Consider the following 23,487-nt stretch of genomic DNA (forward strand, 5'->3'; position numbering starts at 1 on the left):
CGCGTCGTCTGTTGCAGGGCAGGTTGTCAGGTTGTCAGGATGTAAACAAACGATGACGTAGGCCGGTACAATTTTCGCCCCCGGTACAATTTTAACGTGACAGATGCCATGTTTGACTCGACGTGGCTGACTGACGTGACGTGGTGGAGGAGTTGCGTTTCTGTCGCGCATATTTTAAAAGTGCGCTTTAAAAAATATTATATGAACAGATAATGTTCTTCACATTAATCTATGTTATGAATTTATGATGAGCTTATCTAATGACTTAATACATAAAAGCGGTATATGTATATTATTCTAACGATGCATACTTGATTCGATTTAGGACAGTTATTTGTTTTGTAAGGCAATAATAGAGCCTCTTCAAGTGTCTTACGGTTTGTTTGCCACTAGCTGGTGCAAAAACACCAAAACTATGTGCAGCACTTACGAAATGTCCATTTATGTTGATTTTAATTACACAGTTATTAACTAACCCACAGCACTAGTGAATTTAAATGTAAAAGCAGTTTAAATGGCATATTTGACCAATCTTCCAGATTTTGAAATACAACGTCTAATTTCCTCCAAGGATATAACAAGGGCATGGCTTTCCACTCAAACCAAAGAGTTGATTTTTGTAGAACTCACTAGCAAAGACCTATGACATGCATAATTATTGCAAATATAATCGTAGCCATGTCCATGCTACACGCCACAGTTTTCGAACAGTCGAGTGATGGTTTAATATCATCGACCTCCTCCACAGATGCAGGATGTTTTGGTGGAATTGCGTTTATTAGAGCAACGATCAAATAGTCAGATCAAAGAATCAGATCAAATAATATGATGCAATTCAATTCTAGTGATCAATGTTGGAGCTTGTCTTTATTGGTGATAGATACGAAAAAAAATACATTTTAAGCACTGAAGATAAAATAACCGATTACAGAAAATGAAATCACATTATCTCTCTTATTTCGTTCATATTATGTACTGTAGGTTATGTTTACAATTTGTTACCAAATAGATCTCTTTTTTCTTAAATCTTAATTCTAGTGATCAATGTTGGAGCTTGTCTTTATTGGTGATAGATACGAAAAAAAAAAAATTTTAAGCACTGAAGATAAAATAGCCGATTACAGAAAATGAAGTCACATTATCTCTCTTATTTCGTTCATATTATGTACTGTAGGTTATGTTTACAATTTGTTACCAAATATATATTTTGATTACAAGGATTAACGCATATTGTATTTCAACACATTTCAATTTCCAGAAAAAACATTTAAGTAATAAGAGTAAACAATAAAAGCATTGGAGCTTTTTTCAAGCAGAAGTGGGTCACTTCTGCTTGATAATGTCCTTGATCTCCCTCAACAGGTACTCCTTGTTGTTTAAGACATTTTCACCAGCCTTCTTCATCAGATCCTCGATCATCTCTGGGCTGTAAGCTCCCTGGAATGTGTCATACTTCTTTCTGTAATCCTCCAACTCGCTCCCTGAACACATCAGACAACATTTGAATGAGTGAATTGAACACACTTGGTTCAATATGTTTAGTGTCTGTTTACTTTATTATAACCTACCACAGTTGTCAACGTTGAATAAGGGAATGTGGATTACAGTGGGGGCTTTGTTCACCCCCTTGAACACATAGAAACCCTTCGGGGAGCTCATGTCACTTTGTGAGTAATTGATCGCTGGGAAGGAGATGCCCAAATCCTTACACTCTTTAGCTGTTTCAGTCAAAGTCTGTGAAATGAAAAGGTATAAAATTAATAAATGCAGCTTAACATAAGAGCAAGCCATTTCATCTGTAAGAAACAAAGATTTCGATATGGATGCATTACAGCATTAAACTAATATGCAAACATTTCAACAGAAACATAATAAATGCAGTAGGTTGCAACCTTACAAGCACAATATTTGTTACCCACTGATCTAATCTTTACATGGAGAGGTTGTATGTTCAACCAATATTTAACTTCCTCACCGTCAAATACATGAAAAGGGAATTGCCTAAATGGTGTATCACTCTGTTTGATTTACTTGCATTGAGTGGGTAAAAAACCGATGGTTCTTAATATTCTGATTTTCATAGATTATATATTACAAAACGTTGCAATCACATAGTAACACCTTTTTGCATGTGGGGAGTTTAAGCAAGCAAGTTTGTTTTATCTTCTCCATCACCTCCAACCATTTTCTGCCAGGGATTTGAATGTTCTTCAGGTGTTCTTACCTCCATTGGACTTCCTGCACTGAAGTCAAAGGAGATGATCAGATCTATTTCTCGCTCAGCTCTCAGTGCACTCATGTAGGGAGAGTTGACTAGCAAACCGGCGTCCTCAAAGTGAGTGGTTTCACTCTGCAGAAGCCTTTGGTCAATATGTGGAGCTTAAGTCAAAACAGGAAATATGTTAGTCCATGTCTAAAATACATGAAATATCTTTTGTCAACCGTGAATGAAAATACAGTTCGCTGCATTGATTTCAGAGAAAATATCATAAACCCTGAAGGCCTACCGTTCACGCTGTGGAGGTAATTATAATTGGTTCCCCAAATCCAGAATAACTTCAGCAACCCTTCCACAAATTTCAATATTTTCTTGACGATGAAATCCCAGATCGCTTTGAAAACAAAGCAATAGAATATTGAAATGTTTCAGTGCAATTCAATGGATTTGTTTCAATGAGGAATACAACAAAAAAATACTGCCAACAGTAGATTTGTACCATTCTTCAAGTCTTGAAACCAACTCCAGAACGATTGGCAAATTTCCAAAGAGAGTCCAAGTGCCAATTTCTTCCTGGACTTTAGATCTGCTTCGAGCCACTCATCTTCGTTGATCATCAAATCTCTACCACTCACCGTCTTCTTCCCTACAGCATTTATAAAATAATGAGAATTGTAATAATGCAACCAATAGTTTCATCATGCATTTGCTTGGATTGCTAAACATAATATAAATGATAAGCCTCTAATGGCATTCACACAACAAAAAAATGGATTGATCTCAAGATCTAGGTTCAAGATTGTAAGACTAGAAATATGAGTAAGTTCTAAGTTGAAGTCCCTGGCAGATGGTACCTTTGAGAAGGGTGTTCAACTCAACCACCAAATGAGTCCAGTCCTCTCCTCTGAGGATGCAGTAGTTCAGTTCTAACACCTGGAGTATTAACCTCGGCCCAGCATGGCTCTGCAACGCCGCTGCCTCTTCTAAAGAAACGTAAACATCAACATTGGATTTATGATAACATTATTATATTATATATATAATGATCTTGCCCCTCCTCCCTTAAAAAGGCGTCTAGTCTCGCACAGAGAAAGAACCAAGAAATACCAGAGTCAGTGAGAGGTGACTAATTTTACTCCATCAAATCAATACAAATAACTCATACTACACGGAAATCAGACTCCACATCTTAAACCAGTTCTAAATGCCTGTAGGGCTTGCACATCGTGACATATTGTATTTGAATGTTATATTATTGTATCTCTACCCAGGGACCACAGAGGAAGACTAGCTTGAATCTAATTCTGGAGTTGTGCATGGCCCCTGATAAATAAATAATAAACAAATTATTGTTTTAATAGATGGAAATCTTAGAAAATAAGTAACACTTACTTTTGACACTGTCAATCAACTTCTTCAAAAGTTCATCATCATTGCCGCCACCTGCACCACATATATAGAAAATGAATTGATGGATGGATGGATGGATGGATGGATGGATGGATGGATGGATGGATGGATGGATGGATGGATGGATGGATGGATGGATGGATGGATGGATGGATGGATGGATGGATGGATGGATGAATAGATGGAGGGATGGATGGATAGATTACCTTCACTATCGGGTGACTTCTCATTTACTTTATCAAGGGTCTTCACAAAAACATCCAATTCCTCTGAAACCCCTACCAAATCCTCGTTCCATTTAAAAAAGAACATGCTGACAGCAGAAGTGACTTTGTGAATCTGTTCGTTTTGGTCTGTGCTGTTCTTCCCATCGAAGTTCAATTGCAGCATACAGCCATCCAAATCCCTCTTTCCTGTACACAATAGGAAACAGTGAAATCACCAATTACAATGAACAACAATATTTGACCAATATCAGCAAAACGATAGAGAAAAAGATTGTATTGATTTGTATTTAAGTGTCACCTAGTAGCAGTTCATTTGCGGTCTGAAGCAGAGGAGCAGGGTCACAGCCGGTGTACTGGCAGAGCTGAAGGTCTACCACAGCAGAAAGAAGCTGAACACCCTTGTGGTCCTTTAATGCCTTCATGCTTTCCCCACCTAAAGACAACATATGTTGTACATGTTAGTACATTGATGACTATATGCTCTGTAAGATGACCTTGGGTGTCTAGAAAGGCGCCTCTAAATTAAATGTATTATTATTATTATTATTATTACATTCTAATAACATGGTACAAACAGCATGTTTGCTATTGTGATACAATGTGTGATATACTTTGGCATACCTTCAAGCCATTCCTTCAATATCTTCAGAATGACCTCCCTGTCAGCAAGAGCACTTCCACAAAGACCTAAGAAAAGGCAGATTGTTAAAATAACAATGAAGTTGAAGGTAGCAAGTTGCAACAGCAGTTTGTAGTTGTTCTCTTCACAAACCTTGAAGATATGTCATGTCCATCTCAGGTTTGCTCGTTGTCAGAACGCCCTTGTTGAAGATACTTCCAAAATTGGAGGTTTCCACAAAGGCTCCAGCAAGAGTGTACCCGGCCTCATGGGGGGTTAGCTCAAAGAAGGTTTCTGCAGTCAAACACGTTAGGAACCAAGTCAACTATGATGTTTAATGAATAAAGTGCTCGCCACTTTTTTATCAAACAGCGATGTCACTGCTCTAAAGCTTAATCAAATACATGCAGAATTACAGATGAAAACAAGAATGCGTTTCGTCCTAACGAACTGCAAGAGTGTGTGCATCAGGCAACACTGCCTGCACGCCCTCCGTAAACCAATGAGACCAACTGAAAACGAAGCCGATATGGAACTAAAACTGTGATTCTGAAAAAAGTATAAAGGTAATTGAAATTCGTTTTTCAGATTATTGAAGATACAAGTGTGTTGATTTGTTAAATGGTTTGAATGAAGGTTAACGTTGAATATTGAGCTAGTTACGATGTCTGAAATAGTTGAAGTGTCAGAGAAGGCGGAAGGCTCCTTCTCTGACACTTCGGGCCCTGTTTTAACAGTCTGAAACGCAAGTGAGAAGCGCCAAACGCAAGTAGCTTTGGGGATGGTTCTGTGGCGATGTTGCTATTTTACCGGCGGATAAATTACTCTTGCGCCCGGCGCAAATCGAAAAAGGGTTGGTCTGAAGTAGCCTAATTACCCGTAGGTTTGGTTTGGGCGTAACGTGCAATAAACCAATGAGAGTGCCATCTCCCAATCCCTTTAAGAGCCATGAGCGTATTTGAATTTGAGGAATTGATATTTTGACAGTGCGTTTGCAGTCTCCGATGAGACAGATGCATGACCACATCATTTCAAACATCAAATGGCTGTTTGTGGCCAAACAATATGGCCTAATTCACACATGGAATAGTGTTTTCTTCTACAACGTCCTCAAATACATTTCTACAAAGAAAACTTAACACACATATGATTTGCGGTAACTGTGATTCTATTTAATGATATGTACGCAATACATTAACAAACATCGTTTCTTACCAGTATTGTATGCATTATGGTTATCGACTTGTGTTCCTAATATGCATGTGTCCCCCTGTTAATATGCATTGCCATGGACTGTATTATGCGGTTCATGTTTAGTTTGCGTGTGTTTAAACAGATGGACGCACACAAGCGCGCCTGCATTCATTAATTATTTTACACATAAACACACGTGCGCCCGCATTCATTTGGGCGCACGCGTGTGTACGTGTAAAATAGAGATGGCCATCATGTCGTTAAAGAGCTGGACGTTTTGATAGTTGAAGGGTTTCTGTAGCTAAAAGTATGCAAGAGCTTTAACTGCCCAAAAAACATGCAAACGGAATAAAGAAAACTTAAGAAGAACAGTAGATTTGCTTGCAGTAGCAACCACACTGATAATTGGGTATTGGTATTGGATATTTGGAAACCTTGTGATAGTCTCAATTCCATTACTGGAAATTTCCAAAACCAACTGCCAAATAGAAATGTATTGACCACACTGATATTTGATAGTTACCGTTTTGCAAATGTTCGTATTTGCAGTCCTGGTTGATGATTGTATAGATGGGATATGGATCTTTGTCATGGCACTTTTGGTAGTTTGAGAGGGTCGATTTGTCTATCTGAGGAGGAATATGGATCCAAATAAATAATTTCCCAAGATAGAAGTATGCTATAGAAATATACATTAGAATTATATTTTGATTATTGTTTTCCTACTTTCTTGACAATCGCAGGCACTACCAGTGCAGCCCAGACATCTGTCAGTGAGAAATTTGCATTTGCTCGATAATATCCGATCAGATGCCAAACTCTGTCCATTAGGCTGACACTGCCGTGCCCAAGTCTTTCCGCAACAACCTTTATGTGCTTCATGTCTGATGACCAATTAGCCTTTTCATAAAGAGAAGCCATGCACCTGTAATTAAGCAGAATACCTTAATGAAAGCACATTTAAAACTGGTGTAGGTCAGAGTCAAAAGTTTAAAATAGAGAAAGCAGAGAAGAACATGAAGGGAGCAAGATACCAGGGAAGAGATGCCCTCATTGGTCACAAGTGAGCCGGCAGTAGTCTCTAAATGGAAATAGTCTCATACAGAGGCAGGCGCAGTTAACCAGAACAGATATAATCACAGAGAATTTAACTATAGCTGACAAGTTACCAAAATAATATAATAATTAAAAGCTTACCGACAATGTTACCAGCATGTTTAAGTACATTACTCAGAAATGTCACAGTCTGGCTCTGTCCTTGAGTTGCCATTCTCCACCAGAGGTCATCATAACTCTTCCCTTGATATACAAATCCTGCTCCCATCTGCAATCACTTCATTCCCCACGCCTTCCTTGTCCATCTCCCCAGCAGAACCTCAACCTCATGTCTCTCCCCATTTTTTATTGCTGTTGCTGTTAGTAGAAAAAAATAAGAACTCCTTGTTCTCCATAGTATCGGGTGGCCTGACCTACCATGTTGATCCAGAGACACCACTCATGTAGAGGGCAGCGTCCAGAAGCCCCTGCTCTCCCATCTGGGACAGGGAGCCCAGCAGTCCAACCATGGCTCGCTCTCCCCCTCCAGAGCCAAGTATAGCGATGTTGGGTACCTTACTCTACATGGACAAAGCAGGCTCACTGAGTTACTACACACAAGACAGTATAGACTTATGTCAGTTCTGCACGACACTCACCAAAGTACAAGAAATGTGGTTCTTCACCAGACATTTCTGAACACAAAGCTTTCTACCAGAAAGGTAGTTTTTTTCCCCATCACTGAGCGAATGCTGGATCCTGTTTTAGATCATATGCAAGATAATACTTTATTAATCCTACAGACATGAAATGGATTCAATAATCTAAAATGATAAGCCATGTAACTCAATAAAAGAAAAACAAGGCTAACAATTACATACTTTAATACATTGGTATTACAAATGTTTATCAACCTGACTTGTGCCATCTGGAGACCTGCTTTGCAGAAGGTTCACTAAAAAGAGATAAATGAAGAATTCAAGAAGTTGCTCTCTTTTCTTAATTTCCACTGCTTGATTATAAGCTTTGATCAAAAAGCTATGGGGTCAGAACAGTCTCATTAATAATGAATGCACAGAGAAGGATTCACAAATGTATTTTGTGATTTATATATAAATTACTCTCTTCTCACAAATACATTTCAATGCACGCATAAATGGATATCGGTATGTATAAATGTAAAATGAATCCATTGACAAAAATAAGTTTCACAAACACATTTCTGATCCAGACACAAATGTGCCTTGTTTTAAATAAATGTAATATAAATCCATAAATATATTAATTAAAAAAATATTAGCAATTTTCATCATATATATATTTGGATGTTGTTACATTTATATACAAACTGTTAAACTTGAATTAACAAGACGCTTTTCATTTGTGAACTTGTTTGCATTTGTTTGTGAACTGGACTGTATTTATATGTGGATTTTTGAGACTCTCCTGACGTCGCTAGATTCACAAATGCATTTTTTTCAACAAGGAACTCTCTGTAAGCCAATCAGATGCCTCCCTCGTTTTCTGCCTTCAGATGAGCAACGTTTACTTCAGTCCACTGGGTAGGCTGGTAGACTGATCTATCCAGCACACATCTAGGTGGACACGCCCACCTGTGATGTCACAATGCTGCACATTTTCAAACCTGCAACTGTACGTCCACACCAGAAGCGAATTGAGCGACCAAATCGCCGGAAGTCATTCACTTTCTATGGGCAAGAGCGACCAAAGCGACCAAAGCGACCAACGCTACCAGCGGCCAAAGTTGAGCGACCTGAGCGTCAAAAAGAAGTTGAAAACTTTTTAACTTTATGCAAATGGTTAATTAAATAGTCTAGATAGATAGATCGCCTATGAAGTCTTTATGAATACCAAACGACACAAATCGTCGGGAATCCATTTAGGTGGTTCGGCCCACACAGGACAGTAGCCTACAAGACCACACAGAACAAGTCTGACTGGACATACACACAATACATCACATTAAAACTAGACACGCGTTGATAGATAGATAGACAGATAGGCCTAGATAGATAGATATGTTCCATTATTTGCCTTGCGGAGCCAACCAGTCCTGTGCGCGTATGCAAATTAGCCATGTGCGCCAAGTGAAACATATTTTAACTACTACAGCACGCAGGGTTTTTTGTTCTCGGTTGTAATTAGCCTACATTTTAGGATTTTTTTTTTATATTGGGGGGAATCACTGTCCTACTTGTTGTTGAAGCACTTTATCGAACAAGCAAAACCGTCTCGGCAATATGGCAAAGGTGTATGGGAGAGTTCACTATTTGATATGGCTGTCTGTAGTGCCTAAACGCAAACGGCTCCTTTAAATGCGTCTGCATAATTGAATTGTACGTCTTGAGCGACCAAAGCGAACAGAAGAATTCGCAGCGAAACTTTGTGAGCGACCAAAGCGTCTTTGACGCTTGCTAATCACACTCACACCTGGTGGTATGATATGCCCCCTTTAAAGATCCTACCACATAACCCCTTTCTTCTAAAAAAAAGATGTACTCCGATGGCTTCCAAGCGGTCAGCGGATCAAGTATAAAAATGAAGTTTAAAAAACATACAAACTGGTAAGCTTTTCCCACCATCGTATTGGTATAAATTTAAATAAGCCATTTTTTTAAGCCAATTGTGAAAAGGCCGACAGTCGGCTGACTGGATCTGGCCCTCAAATTGTCTTGACCCCGGTGGACGAGCTGTTAATAAACATAAATTCAGGGCGCCCTGGCATGGAGGGGGTACCTGGAGGTAGGCCTATCAACCTCCAGAGAGCTGGGGCCATACCCCACTGGTTGAATGTAGGTTTTTGTGTTTTCTTGTATTTTAGATTTTTTTTGCCTTCGAAGTAACACATGCAAACCATGTGCTTGCCACAGCGCATACTATTCCAAATGTTTATTTTTTTGGTAACTGGGTAGAAAACCTAAAAGTGACAATTCCTCAACTTCACAGATCAAGATGGATTAGTGTGTGTAACGATCAAACAGTGGATGTAAGTCCGTTAGGAATATTTTATACTTTGTGTTGTAAGTGCCTCTCGGCATAGTACTCAGACAATATTGCTCTTTGTATGATAGGAGGCCGATACAAATCTTGGATGGGTCATATGAAAGGACTGAGATGTGCTCAGCATCTCCAACATTATAGCCCTAGATAAAACTACCATTTGCAAAAAACGGAGGGCTACGCAAATAGTCTGGAGTGAACTGAGGCCAGGTCCTCGATTGGTAGTGTTGGCTATGTAAGGCTATTTAAATATATTAAAGATTTGCGCGAGAATCTATAGGCCTATCTGTCCACTCCAGCAAAAAGTCATTTGATATGCCAAGATGTCGAGCCGTGGTCTTATCAATCGCTCCCGGTGGATTGCACTCTGATATCAGCAGTTCTCTCATCAAAAGGGCATGCCATTGTGAACACATGAAATCTGCGGTGAACGCAGGTTTAAATACCAAAACCGGGTTATGTTTCAAACTTAACCTGCGCAAAACCTGCTCCGACCAGGTTTGATTCAGAGCATATGTTTCTATAGCAACTAACATACCGTGATCCTTTTGGAACGGAAAACCTAGGGTTACAGCAAACCCTTTGTTGTACCCGGTTATGTGATAAAACCGGCTTTGTGGAACAGCCCACAGGAGAGTCTCAAAAATCCACACATAAATACAGACCATTTCAACCACAAATGCAAATAAATTCACAAATGAAAAACGTCTTGTAAATACTAGTTTAACAGTTTGTATATAAATGTAACAACATCCAAATACATTGTGATGAAAATTGTGAAAATATTGTGAAATATATTTTTTATTAATATATTTATGGATTTATATTACATTTATTTAAAACAAGGTACATTTGTGTGTGGATCCGAAATGTGTTTGTGAAACTTATTTTTGTTAATGATTTTATTTTACATTTATACATACCGATATCCATTTACGTGTGCATTGAAATCTATTTGTGAGAAGAGAGTAATTTACATATAAATCACAAAATACATTTGTGAATCCTTCTCTGTGCATTCATTATTAATGAGACCGTTCTGACCCCATAAAAAGCCCACTGAAAGTTTAAATAAGAAAAAAATTTAAGGAATTAATGTTGTTGTTTACCTTGACTGAGAAAACACGGCCCGCTGAGTTGTTTGTGGTTCCGGGGCTAGGTATAACTTGAAGAGTGGTAAAGTGAATAAAGGTGCTTTATCAAGAGATACAAGGTGAACTGATGTTCACTATGGATGTGGTTCATAAAGCATCTGTCGAATAAAGGTAAAAATTCTGTTTATATTGGTATAGGCGGAATGGTGAAGAAGCCACGCCTACAGGGTCTGATTTAAATCTCAGTCTGTATTGGCATGGGCGGAATGGTAAAGAAGACACGCCTACACCCAGGTGACAACAAAGATAAGCTTAAAGGTTGTATCAGCGATTCTAGTCGGAAACATAAATGATCACATTCATCTGATCTTTCCTCGCGATCCACCAGCTGCCCGCTCAATAAGCAGGCCGTCAAAAAAACGCGTCTCTGTAGGCAGATTATGCTCCGAGATCGTACACAAAAACAAATGGTACTACCAACTACTCAAAACCAAAATAAATAGCATTCCAATCAATCACGACAAGGGGTGGGTGTTGTCGGGTTTGCGCTGCGTTCATGATAGTTTTTACCTGTCACGTTAAAATTGTACCGGGGGCGAAAATTGTACCGGCCTACGTCATCGTTTGTTTACATCCTGTATGTATCCTGTATATCTGTATTATGATAGATAGCGATAACAATTGTTTTAACTTTATATTTGTATTGTATTTAATTGTTTAATCGAAACAATAAAAAAATTTGCCCTTGAAACGGGCGATCGCGTCAAATGACAAATGTTTTGCCCGCGAAACGGGCGATCGCGTCAAATGACGTAGGAGGGTTGTTGAAACATAATGCAGATAACGGATCGCTAGATAACACTTGTTTTTACTTTATATTTGTATTGTATTGAATTGTTTAATCGAATTTAGCTAGTAAACTGAGTGTTTTAAGCAGGTTTCATAGTCTAGAATGTTCAAGAACCTTCCTACGTGATTTGACGCGTCATTTGACGCGATCGCCCGTTTTGCGGGCAAATTTTTTTATTGTTTCGATTAAACAATTAAATACAATACAAATATAAAGTAAAAACAAGGGTTATCGCTATCTATCATAATACAGATAGCGATCCGCCATCTGTATTATGTTATTTCGTCGTTTGGAAACATGTTTTCTGCATCGCGTCGTCTGTTGCCGGGCAGGTTGTCAGGTTGTCAGGATGTAAACAAACGATGACGTAGGCCGGTACAATTTTCGCCCCCGGTACAATTTTAACGTGACAGCGGCGATGGCGTTTCACGCATCACGTGAGCGTATTAGACACCGCCTTGTGTTGCTCCGGCCTATGGCCCAGCAGGACTGGATCGACTCCTTCCGCAGATCAAAAGAGGAGAACCGCATCGACGCAGGTCCGCAACATGGGCCTCAAGGTGGGAGACATAAACCCCACAAGGGCAAACACCCTGTGTACTGCCACGTAAGCGGCTTCAGTTCAAACGGCTCAATCGAGAAGTTTCAGATATCTGCTATACCACGGCTCCATGGGTGTCTTTGCCCTAGTTGTCTTTACAGGAGTTAACTTAAGTTGTGTTCTGAAGGAACTTCCGGAGGCTTCGCCCACATATACATCGCAGAGGCCCCTTATTTAGCCGGCGAGAGCGTTTGAAGGAGTTCATTGACACCTGCGCAACGTACCAATCGAACACCGTTAACCGCCTGCCTTCAAACTGCAGGCTGCTCAGTGTGCGGCCCTCATCCAGAACGGCTGCTGCTGACCTTTGTAACTGGCAACATAATTGACAGCCGTGAGAAAGAGGAGTGACCCGGAATATCAGAGATGAGAATCCAAGTCCAACACAGACTTACCCGCTAATCAATTTGCTTCCATTTCGTGTACATCAGACCACAGCACTCGTGTAGTCCGATGTGACATCGTCATATTTTTATTTTGATCTAGGTGTTTGGATCTTCACTGGTGTTTAACGATTGCCGCGTGACATTTCTAAAGATGGCATTTCTTTATTCTTTAAAGAGCTGTCCCCAGAAAATACCAATCATGAATAGTTGGCTGTGATATTACAGGGGAATGCAGTGGATGCGGGGGAACTCTCTTTTTCCTGTCCACTTCCACACCCTCGTCCAGGTTCAAGATCTTATTGATTATTCTCAGAAGTCTTGGCTGGAAACTGGACAAAATTGCACATTTGTATAATTATCCAAACAACATCTTCAAGCAACCCCCCTTCAGAGCTGTTGTTAAATCTGATAATCTAACTCAAGTCGCTGACTCCTTCTCAGAAGGAATTTACCCTCCCCCTCAGTGAGTGGTAATACACTCTTGTTGCTCTCCTCTCCCCTACTGTAATAAATAGCTCTGCATAATTTATTGGTCTGTGTATTGGAGTTCACCCTTTGGCTGTAATTAGTGAACATTTGAGGGTGCAGAACGCAGTTAGTTTGGAGGCCACATGGTTCCTCTATAGCTCCTAGCTTCTGAGGAAAGAAAAATATGACAATCCTTTGTTATGGGCTCTTTTTGAGGTTTTTTTTCATCTACTGCACTGTGACAAGGGATTACAAAAACATTTTTAATTTGTGGCGTCGGGGTGCAGTGCAATTCATTCAGGGCACAACAGAACTGTTGGCACTCGCTTGTTTATAGAGTGCATGAAATTAAAATAGACTTTTAGTTTTCTTTTTGTTGGCTCATGCTCACAGACCTTTTATTCATTTATTCAACAAAGTACTGAAAAGAAACAGAATAAGAAGTTATTAGACAATCAAATCTAATCAACCTAGCATATTCTACAGCCCCAAGCAGTTGGTCGTGATTATCTCAGTTTGCTTTAAATGTCTCATAATATCATGATGCATAAAGCCTGCTTGGCTTGGACATACAACATGTTATTAAAATATGATACATTTGGAGGCCTTTAATGTGAAGTAATTTAATAGGTTTTACGAGATTTGTGGGAAGGCCTGAAAGAAACCACATGACTATATTATTTTTAAGAAGATGAGACCAAAACAACCACATGATTCAATACTTTACGAGTATAAACACGTGAGGTCAAGCCAAGTCAATTGTATCAGTCCTAAATCACAGCTACAGTCTCCATGTCTCATTTTACAACACCCCTTTACCCTCAGGAGAAACATGATTATCCAGGAAGAAAACTTTAGAAAGAACTCAAAAGGGTGGATCCCTTCTTCCAGAATCTCTGAGGAGTGCAATAGGCGGCGACGTATCTCACTCTTCTGACATGCAATCAATGTATTTTTCAATCCACCGCCACCACATCTTTGAGTCAAAACCCTCAATGAGCACCCCCCAGGCGGACTATGGGGAGTCTCCCGTTGCGTGTGGGCCAGCAGACAGTCTCAGATGAATCACATCGCTAGAGGATGCAGAACACAAAGCGAGAGACTTGTTTAATGGAGACACGGGAGAACTAATTCAAGTTATTCATCAAACGTTGCTCCAGGCTGTGCATGCTGGTGTTGTGGCATGACCTCAGCTGCACTAGCCAGCAATCACTTAGTTTCGACCAGCCTGACAGCCACTAGCCTTGCATGGCAATCGGGGCCAAAAGGATGCGTTTCCCCTTGTGATGTTTATGTTTTGGTTTCGCCAATCAGACGCAATCAATGTGTTTTCCTACGTCTGAATGACATCAACACACACATCTAAACCTTAGAGTAAACAAATTAAAAACAAGTTTATATAGAAAACATATTGCTTATTTGTGCATGCCTGCGTGAATGTCATTCATCTTTATCCAGGATCCACTCCTGAGATAAAAAAATATCTTTGCATCTGCACAGCTGGGAAATAGGATTTATGTGGTAAAACCCTTGAGATTAGAACCAGTTGCAAACAGATCAAGATTCATACAGTGATGAAAACCAGGATTATGGATTTGTTCCGGGGCTCTTGCGCATACCACAAGTGAGCAGTCTTGGATATGCTTGATGGAACATTATTTATCTCTACAAATGCCATTAGGTTATGTTGTTTTAATTAGTGCACACTCCGGGCTTGTCAATCAGTCCTGTTCCGGTTGTAACCGCTTACCAATGTGCTACATAACTGAAGTGCTCGATTTCCTATGGGAGTGCCAGAAAAATGTGACCCTCACTCAAGTGTTCCCAAATAAGAGTGAAGTCATCGCAATTTTTCTAAAACTGTCAGGTACTTCATTTCTTTGACAGCTGTTGGCCGTACGGCGCACATTTTCTGTATTTTTCCGAGTATGAATTAAAGATTTCTTGGTGTTACCGTTGAAAAGTAATGTTGAATAAACTAATTATTTTGGAAAAAAAAAGATATTTTATGTGGATCAGTGCCAAGCAAAGAGAATATTTCTTTGAAAAGTCATATTATAAAGAGGGTTTTAAATGCAAAATGTGGATGGCGGAAAACCAAAGGCAGGTCAGTGAGTGGTTTATAATCGAAAAGGCACGATGATTCTGACTCATATCTAAGCTACAAGTCGCTTGGCCTAGCTTCATTAAGAATGCCTCAAATTCTAAGCCAAAACATTGTTCGCCCTATCACAGTTTTTATTATTAAAGTCGCACATATGAATGCTTCTTTTGTAATAATTGGACTTTCAACAAGAACTCTCTCCTCCATCCACGACCAGCAAACACTCCGGTTAGCCAACAGAATTATGCAGGACCCCTCACACGCTCTATACCCCGCCTTTGAGTGGCTCCCCTCAGGGCGCCGACTACGCTGCCTCGGCTGTAGGACACAGAGGAGAAAAGCAACCTTTGTTCCCAAGGCTGTTCACCTCCTCAACTCCTCCTAAACCCCCCACCCGGGCTTGTGCCCGGGTGGGGGCACAAGGCTTCATGGACTGGTGAAGCCGTGAACTCTGTTTTGCCCTCTCACTCCCATTGACTGTTAAAAAATAGGTACCTCGCCTCGGTTCATTTCAGGTGTATTGTAACCAGCATGGTATTTGTTAGCTGATTGCGCTTTATATTTATATTTATGTAATATTTGACACATTTTGCACTTTTGGGAGTCAGTTCTCCATTTGTAAGCGTGCACTTTGCATATTTTATGCATGTTTATATGGATGTGTGTGTTTGTGGACACCTGTGCTTGTGTGTGTTGTCTGCCAGGTAGCAATGCTGTGTTTTTGTTTTTGTTTGTTGTTTGTTGTTTTTTGTTTTGTTTGGACATGGCCCTGTCCTTTGTAATGCTGCTGCTATGTGCCCTCAATTGCCCCCTGGGGACAAATAAAGTTTTTTGAATTTGAATTTGAATTCTTGCTATGCAGCATTGTTACTGAAAAACCCATTTAAGGTCAAAGGTCAGCCTTCATGTCCTCTAACTCCGAGAGACTGGCGAGAACCATTCTGCCCTCTAGATTTGTCACATTGACTCTCTCTCTCTCGCTGTTGTCTTATCTCTCGGTATTCCTCACTTGTGTTGCAGCATGAGTCATTATGATCCTCTTGGAACATCTCCAACTACACACACACACACACACACACACACACACACACACACACACACACACACACACACACACACACACACACACACACACACACACACACACACACACCAATACACGCACACACGCTCCCAAAGAGCAATGGCTTGTTTATCTCATTTGACATTGGATTGAGACAAACACACACAGCAGCCTTGCCTGTGTCGAGAGATGATATTATCTATTATCTACCATCAGTAGGCATTTATACTTGAGGACACAGTGTGAACTGCTGTCCATTTGTTTAAATGTATCAAACCTGTCATGCCATTTACTTCAGACTCCTCCGCCTTTATCCACATGCATTATCCCAGCAGGAAGTAGATTAGAAAAAAACCTGGTTCGTGCTATATGGTCCAACTTGGCTGGTTGACACCAGGTTAGGTCCTATAAGGGTTTAGTTGAGCAGTCAGTCCCACTGGCACAGAAGGGCGGGGACAACAATGGCTTATCCAGCAACACCAGCCACTCCTTCAGCCCATTCTCCTCTCTTCCTCTTCTGCGATGGCCACCACACAACAACTCAATCTGGAGATCAGTTAATAAAAGACCAAGACTCCCAGGGTCAGCTCCCTTTGGTGCAGCATGCCTTCTCCTCCCTCTGATTGATCTGATGCGTTGCAGAGGCGCGTTGTGAGTCTGTGCTGACGCAGCCATGCCGTGGCATCACCCCCCCTCCCCAGGAGGCCCATGGTCGGTCTGGGACTGTTGAGGGGGGCCACAGAGACACACATGATATTCATTGCTTAAGCAAAACTAATCCTAAACTACCCCCCTCCACACACACACACACACACACACACACACACACACACACACACACACACACACACACACACACACACACACACACACACACACACACACACACGCACACATACACACAGAATTAATGTGGCCATACAATTAAATAAACCACTTTGTTATCTTCAAGCAAGCGTACAAACGATCTGTGTGTTGAAATCCCCTCCGCCCCCATGACAAAGTAAACAGATTATCTACTTTATCACCGCTAGTGCAAAATGATTTCAGAACTCCCCTCAAACAAATCGTCCTGGGAAGATTCCTTTATCTGGGGCATATCCAGAAAACTGTATAAGATCAGCTACTGGCGAGAACATCTGGACAGCGTTGTAAATTACAATCAGGAATTGGCATGTAGTCTATTAAAATGCATTGCAAGAATGACAAAACAAACACGTTTTTAATGAAGTCCGAAGCAGCTCTGGAGAAGAGCTGAAACAAAGCAAAACAAGACATTTGACATGATAACTATATTATTAATCTCGCTGCTTTTAATCTCTAGCTGTGGGCGACGGGAACTGGCAGAGAGTCAGATGACCCCGCAACATTCCTCCCTGAGAGCAACCTTCAGCCACCAGGGAGACGGAAAGTTGACATGTATTAGTGGCATGCCCTGCGGCCAACTTTGCATATCTCTCTCCTTCGCACTCCATTGTGGGTATTTTTACACACACACACACACACACATGGGCACGCACGCACGCGCGCAAACACACACAGGCGCGCACACACACACACACACACACACGCACGCACACGCGCGCGCGCAGGCGCACACACACACACACACACACACACACTCACACTCACATAGACACCCTCACGCCTACACACACAGACACCTGTTCCCTCACCTCAGTATCACTGGTTTTGAATAACCCACACCCGCTTGCCAAGGCGTTCCCCGAGCCACGCGGCGACATCACTCCACACAACTTCACAGGAGTCAACCACTCATTATGTGAAGCGCACGCTACTCTGTTAATCACGCTAACGAGCTACTCCATCCTCACCGTCAAGTTTTTTCCAGGTCTTTGAACACTCTAATAGGATGATTTCAGTGCCTTGTGTAATTACGTAGGTACACGCGCTCTCATAATTAATGTCAATCTCACTCGGGCTGTTGTGGGACTCACAGACCTGACAATGCCATTAGCTAAATTGCTTAAGCCAGACAGCTTCGCGCGGTCTCAGATGTCCTGAGAGTCTCTTTGTACGCGGCCCGGTCGTCATAACGGCTAATGTTGTCCAGTGTGCAGTGAGCCCCTCCACGCCCACTCGATAACTAATTAAGTCCTCTTCCATTGCTCCAGGCTCCTGCTTTTGGGGAAGGCAGAATGACAGAATGGCTATTACTGAAAATGAGAGACTAATGGCTGAAACAGCCCCGCGCTTTTACTTTGACACATTAAGTAACTAGAAGTTGTCTGGCGTTTTCTGTGAATTAAAGTGGCACAATTAAAAAAATTTGAACCGCAATAATGTTAAATGAGAGAGACAGTGATATAATGTTGGACGCACCCGTGGCGTGCACACACACCCAGACCCACACACACACAGACCTACACCCACCCAGACCCACACACACACAGACCCACACACACGCAGAGCCACACACAGACAGACATACGGACAGACAAACACAGACTCACACACAGACAGACAAACACACAGACGGACAGACGGACACACACACACACACACACACACACACACACACACACACACACACACACACACACACACACACACACACACACACACACACACACAGACGGACACCCACAAAGGCCCACACCCAGATGGACAGACGGACACTCAAACACACACACAAACACACAGACTGACAGAAGGACACAGACACAAACACAAACACACTAACACACAAACACACAAACACACACACAGATGGATAGACACACAACCACACACACACACACACACACACACACAGATCCAGACAGACACAGTCACCAGGAAGGCATCTCTCTCTCATGCTGGTATTTTGTGGGAGCCGGCCACATACAGAAGGAGGAGGACACTGTCATCGACAGGCTCCCTTGGGGCTCTCTGGGGGCTGAACCACTCACAACAGTCTACTATCTGTCCCCCGGGTGAAAACAAAGTTTCATAAAGCAGTTTATGAAGTTTACTCTCTGCCCAAGTCTGTGTACCCATAGCCATAAACTTCCTTAATGCTTGGCATAAGTCACTCCGACCAACTGTCACCTCCCTTCTTTTTTGTTCTCTTATTTTTATTTAACAGATTTTTTTATCAGTTTCTTTTAACAAAAGACAGCGGGTTGTTTAATTTATCTTTGACCTTCTGGCTAACTTCTTGACTAATTGCCCCGTTTAGGTGTTTATGTTGAGCTCCTTGTTAGAAATGTTTTATATTCATATCTTGTATCTTTATATCTATAATATATTCATGTTATTCATGGTGTTAATCTCAACTTTTTTTTATCTGTATTTCTTTGTGTAGCACCTAAGGGTTTCTGCGTGAGACTGCTTTATAATTGCTATATTTATATATTTATTTAGTAGGTTTTAAGTGCCTCGCTTCCTCTTCTGCGCGGAAGCCTTCCAAGGAACGGAAGGTCAAAGGTCACAAGCGGTCCTTTGACTATTTGTTTTCCCTTATGAGGACAACTTTGTTGTGTGCTCCCTCCCTCTGGACCAATGAACACAAGCTGCCAGGGAAGCCTGTCCAACTCTGCTCTAATGTACTGCCATGAGTATTAATAGACAATAGTCATTGCGTTGGGATTGCAGGCCCAAGTAGGCCGATCCCTCATCACAGTGGTAGCGGTGTTGCCTGACGACGTGGATCATTTCACAGTCACCCAATGTTGTCCTTTGATAGAGCCCCCGAAGCCCTGCGGAAAATATCAGGGACTTCAACACAGACCTCTGTGTACAAAGCATTGTGCAGGTTTCAAATACTACTTCAATGAGTTTGTGGAAGAGGTGGGGGTTGAATGACTAACCCGAATGCAGGATTTTGGGATGTTTGCTCTTTGCGGGAACCTTTTAGTAGCATGTCGGTGCCGATGCCTTTTCTCCGACTACCTCGACAACAAGGTGACCCTTTTATCCAGCTGAAGAAAGAATAAGTTGTGTCCTGAATTGATAGAGGCGGTGTGTAGAAAAAATATTTGGAAAAGTAATTACCAGCGGTGGATATGTTTTGCGAGTGCAAAGGGAATAAATAAACTTTATGCTTTGTGAGACGAAGGGTTCGAATCGATCTTTGTGAATACGCGGTTAACTTTCTTTCCAATTCTTCTCTGCTTTCACTTTAAAATCAACACCACTTACTGCCTCCCTTTGACCCGTTTCTTTGTATTATCAATAGTCTTCTCTGTTCTACGTTCTCCATTTCGGTCTCTGGCGTCTGTTTATCATCTTCCTAACCTCTCAACACCTGTGTCTGGGGTCTTTCCCTCCACCCTTCAATTCCTTAGCTCCGTTCCAAAAAGTCACGACTGTTGTCTTGTCCCCGCCGGCCATGTTGGAGTCTAATGTCTGAGTCTGAACCTCTTTCCAGCGCTTGCAGCAAAAGGAGGCCCCACTGGGCATTGAGGGGAACAGGGGAGGTGTTTATCTGGGCAGGCAGGCCTTCGTTCCATCATTATGCCAATAGAGACAGCAGCACATAGACACAGCTCCATGCCTGCCACACAGTCCGATAAGGCCAGGAGGCAGCAGGCCTGCAGCCAGACCCAGCTTGCTACACAGGATGGGGTCAGAAAACGTACACAGCCGACACCTCACTTACCTTTACAGTTAAAGTGCTACTTTAAAAGTAAATAACCGGGCATGACCTAGGTTGTTTACTAGTCATATATATATATATATATAAATACATAGAGAGCTATATTTCACCAATAATACACTTCACTCCACGCAGGCCCTGTTTTGCCTTTCACTCATCCTTGTGTTTAGTACTTCCTGTGTCCCGCCGTACATCACCAGGGGGCTGGGGGCCCGCCGTGTGTCCACAAGGTCTCCAGGGACGCGCCGGTGAGTCGGTGTGTTTTGGACCGGGGAGCACGGCTCCGAGTTTGGTGGAGCGTGATGGACGCTCTTAAATCACAGAGGCCCTCCTTTCCCTTCACCGGCTCCGGCTTGTCACCATGAATATGAAATCAGGATTTATCTCTCGAGAATAAGAGAGGGGGCCCCCGTGGGGAACATGGGACGAGTGGTGAGTGGTTTTTAAAGGAGAGTCCTGTCTCTTGCTCTACTCGGCCACTAAATCACATTTCATGTCACTCCGCCGCGTCTGTCGTCAATTCTCCGTAACGGCAATGATCTTTATTTTCGGGTGGAATACAATATTTCTTTCGACAGGGTTTGCTGTTTTCCTCTGTTAGCGGCCGCGTCTGGAGAGGACCCCCTGACACACAAGTCGGAAACAATAGAGGGTGGGAAGGCTTGCTGAGTTGTGCTTTCTTTTTCCCAGCCATAGTCATGATGAAGCCCTCTCGCCTCAGCTAACCACTTAATAGCTTTGAATCACGCGTGGTTTGAGGTCCATTAGTCAGTCGGGCCGGACGCAGATGTGTCTCGTGATGTGCATGATTCCTGTACAGCGTGGAAAAGTAAAGGACAGCAAAGAGAAAATGAACCTCCCTCACTGCTTTAACTAATGGTGTGAACGTACAACTCTTCTTTTGTGGCGCTTTCATTAAATGTAGCTACGAGTGTCGTGTTCTTATCAACGTGCAGTTTACATAGGCCTCTTCTCTCTCCCCCTCCCCCTCCTCCTCCTCCTCCTCCACCCTGTATCCATTTAAACTTTTGTTACAAGGCTAGCATGGCGGCGGTGATTGCTCCATGTCACCGGTCTGAAATCATTTACCTTAGCCGGTAAATCATGGTAGTTCTCATTCCAATCGCTGCACAAACTGACTCTGCTGATTGGCACTTTTTTCCCAGGGCCCTGGTCAAGGGAAATGGTTGCAGAGTTTACAACAGCAATTTCAGTGGCAGTCCTTTCCAGAATTTCTTAGACAGAGCAATTTCTTCATTCTTTTGATGTGGACCCTTTTTCCGCTGCTTTTTCCAAAAACCAAAATGTACAATGTCGAATCTACATGGGTTTCATAAAAAAGACAGCTGTTACTTCTGTGTCTTATTCACTGTCCATATTACATTTACAATAGTAGATTACATAGTGTTTCTCTGTTTGTCTTGTATTATTTTACACGTAATATATTTTCATTTGCTGGGACTGGCACATCGAGGAAGCCATAAAATGAACCTCTTTATCTAGCTAGATTAACGACTTGCTCCCAGCCCCGTCTGGCTGTTGATGGCTGAAAAAGGGTTGTAGTTTGTTGGACTTCTGCTTAACCCCGGGGTCAGCAGCCGGGAATGAACCGAGAGAATTGTGAGCCCACTGCAACAGATGATGGTGATAGCCTCAGGTAGCCCAATCATCTGTAGTTGATGGTGCCGGCCACAATGAGAGTTTGTTTCAAAGGCTGAATTATTCATGCACGCTGCGGGCGAATATACTATGGATCTGGTCAAGAGAGAAATGGCCTCGCAGAGAGAAAGGGCTAATGTTGTAACAGAAAAATAGGACAATCTTCTGAGTAAAAACTTTTAACTTGTGGTACTGAAGCAGTGTTGGACAAATTGAGAAATTACATATATCTTTAAGAATAGTCAAAGGGTCCTTAGTTGGAATAGTAATCTGGCCAGCTGGGTTGGAGAGTTCAGGAATTAAGCAACAATGCGAAATTGAGTGTGATGTCTTCATTGGTTCAAAAGTGCAGTGTGCTTTCAGGTGTGAAAATAGGCCTTAAAGTGTTTTCAAGCATATCCTAATCATTTGGCCAGGCACATCAGCAAACCGGGAGAGCATTCTGCATGTCTTATGACTATGGCCATAGTGAATTACCATGGACTTTGAAGTTCTAAGAATGACTTTAATGTACCAGGGGCATGGGCCTTCCTAAAAACTATTATCGCAAAGTGCTCTTTAATGAATTGTTATCCTTTGTCTCATTTCTGTTCATTTAATTCAGTGCATGAGGAGAGGAGTCATGAAAATGGGAACAGGACGAACTTGCGCTTACTTGATGATACTACTGGTTCTTTGCCCAATGATTCCTGTGCTCCCATTGTATACTTTTACCTCATTTTGTTTCAACCAAATGTCATCCATCTGCGATGCATTCGGTCGAAAAAACTCCCACAATTGTATTGGGTCTGGTGGGGTGAAGAGCCAGAGAAGCCATAGAGTTTATGAGTGTGAATTATGTTCATGCTATTGTCATTTCAGGTCACAGGAAGAAGTCAGGCAGCCCTTGCAGTTTGACGGATATTTAGTGACCTCAAACCACCACAGAGAGCCCGTCT

At 41.8% G+C, this 23,487-nt stretch overlaps 1 protein-coding gene across 1 annotated transcript; it reads right to left on the reverse strand.

Moving 5' to 3' along the window:
- Positions 1-764: 764 nt before the first annotated feature.
- Positions 765-10,998, reverse strand: LOC115552777 (cytosolic phospholipase A2 gamma). The gene is made up of 14 exons (XM_030369090.1): positions 10,834-10,998; positions 7,585-7,658; positions 7,363-7,462; positions 7,142-7,284; positions 6,395-6,593; positions 6,192-6,297; positions 4,628-4,768; positions 4,477-4,542; positions 3,073-3,201; positions 2,718-2,864; positions 2,508-2,612; positions 2,225-2,379; positions 1,569-1,734; positions 765-1,481 (listed from the first exon to the last, which is right to left on the reverse strand). The coding sequence occupies exons 2-14, from the start codon at positions 7,629-7,631 to the stop codon at positions 1,324-1,326; spliced, it is 1,662 nt and encodes a 553-aa protein (XP_030224950.1). The 5' UTR covers positions 7,632-7,658; positions 10,834-10,998; the 3' UTR covers positions 765-1,323.
- Positions 10,999-23,487: the final 12,489 nt, after the last annotated feature.

Source organism: Gadus morhua, chromosome 10, assembly GCF_902167405.1.
Source record: "Gadus morhua chromosome 10, gadMor3.0, whole genome shotgun sequence".
Taxonomy (NCBI): domain Eukaryota; kingdom Metazoa; phylum Chordata; class Actinopteri; order Gadiformes; family Gadidae; genus Gadus; species Gadus morhua.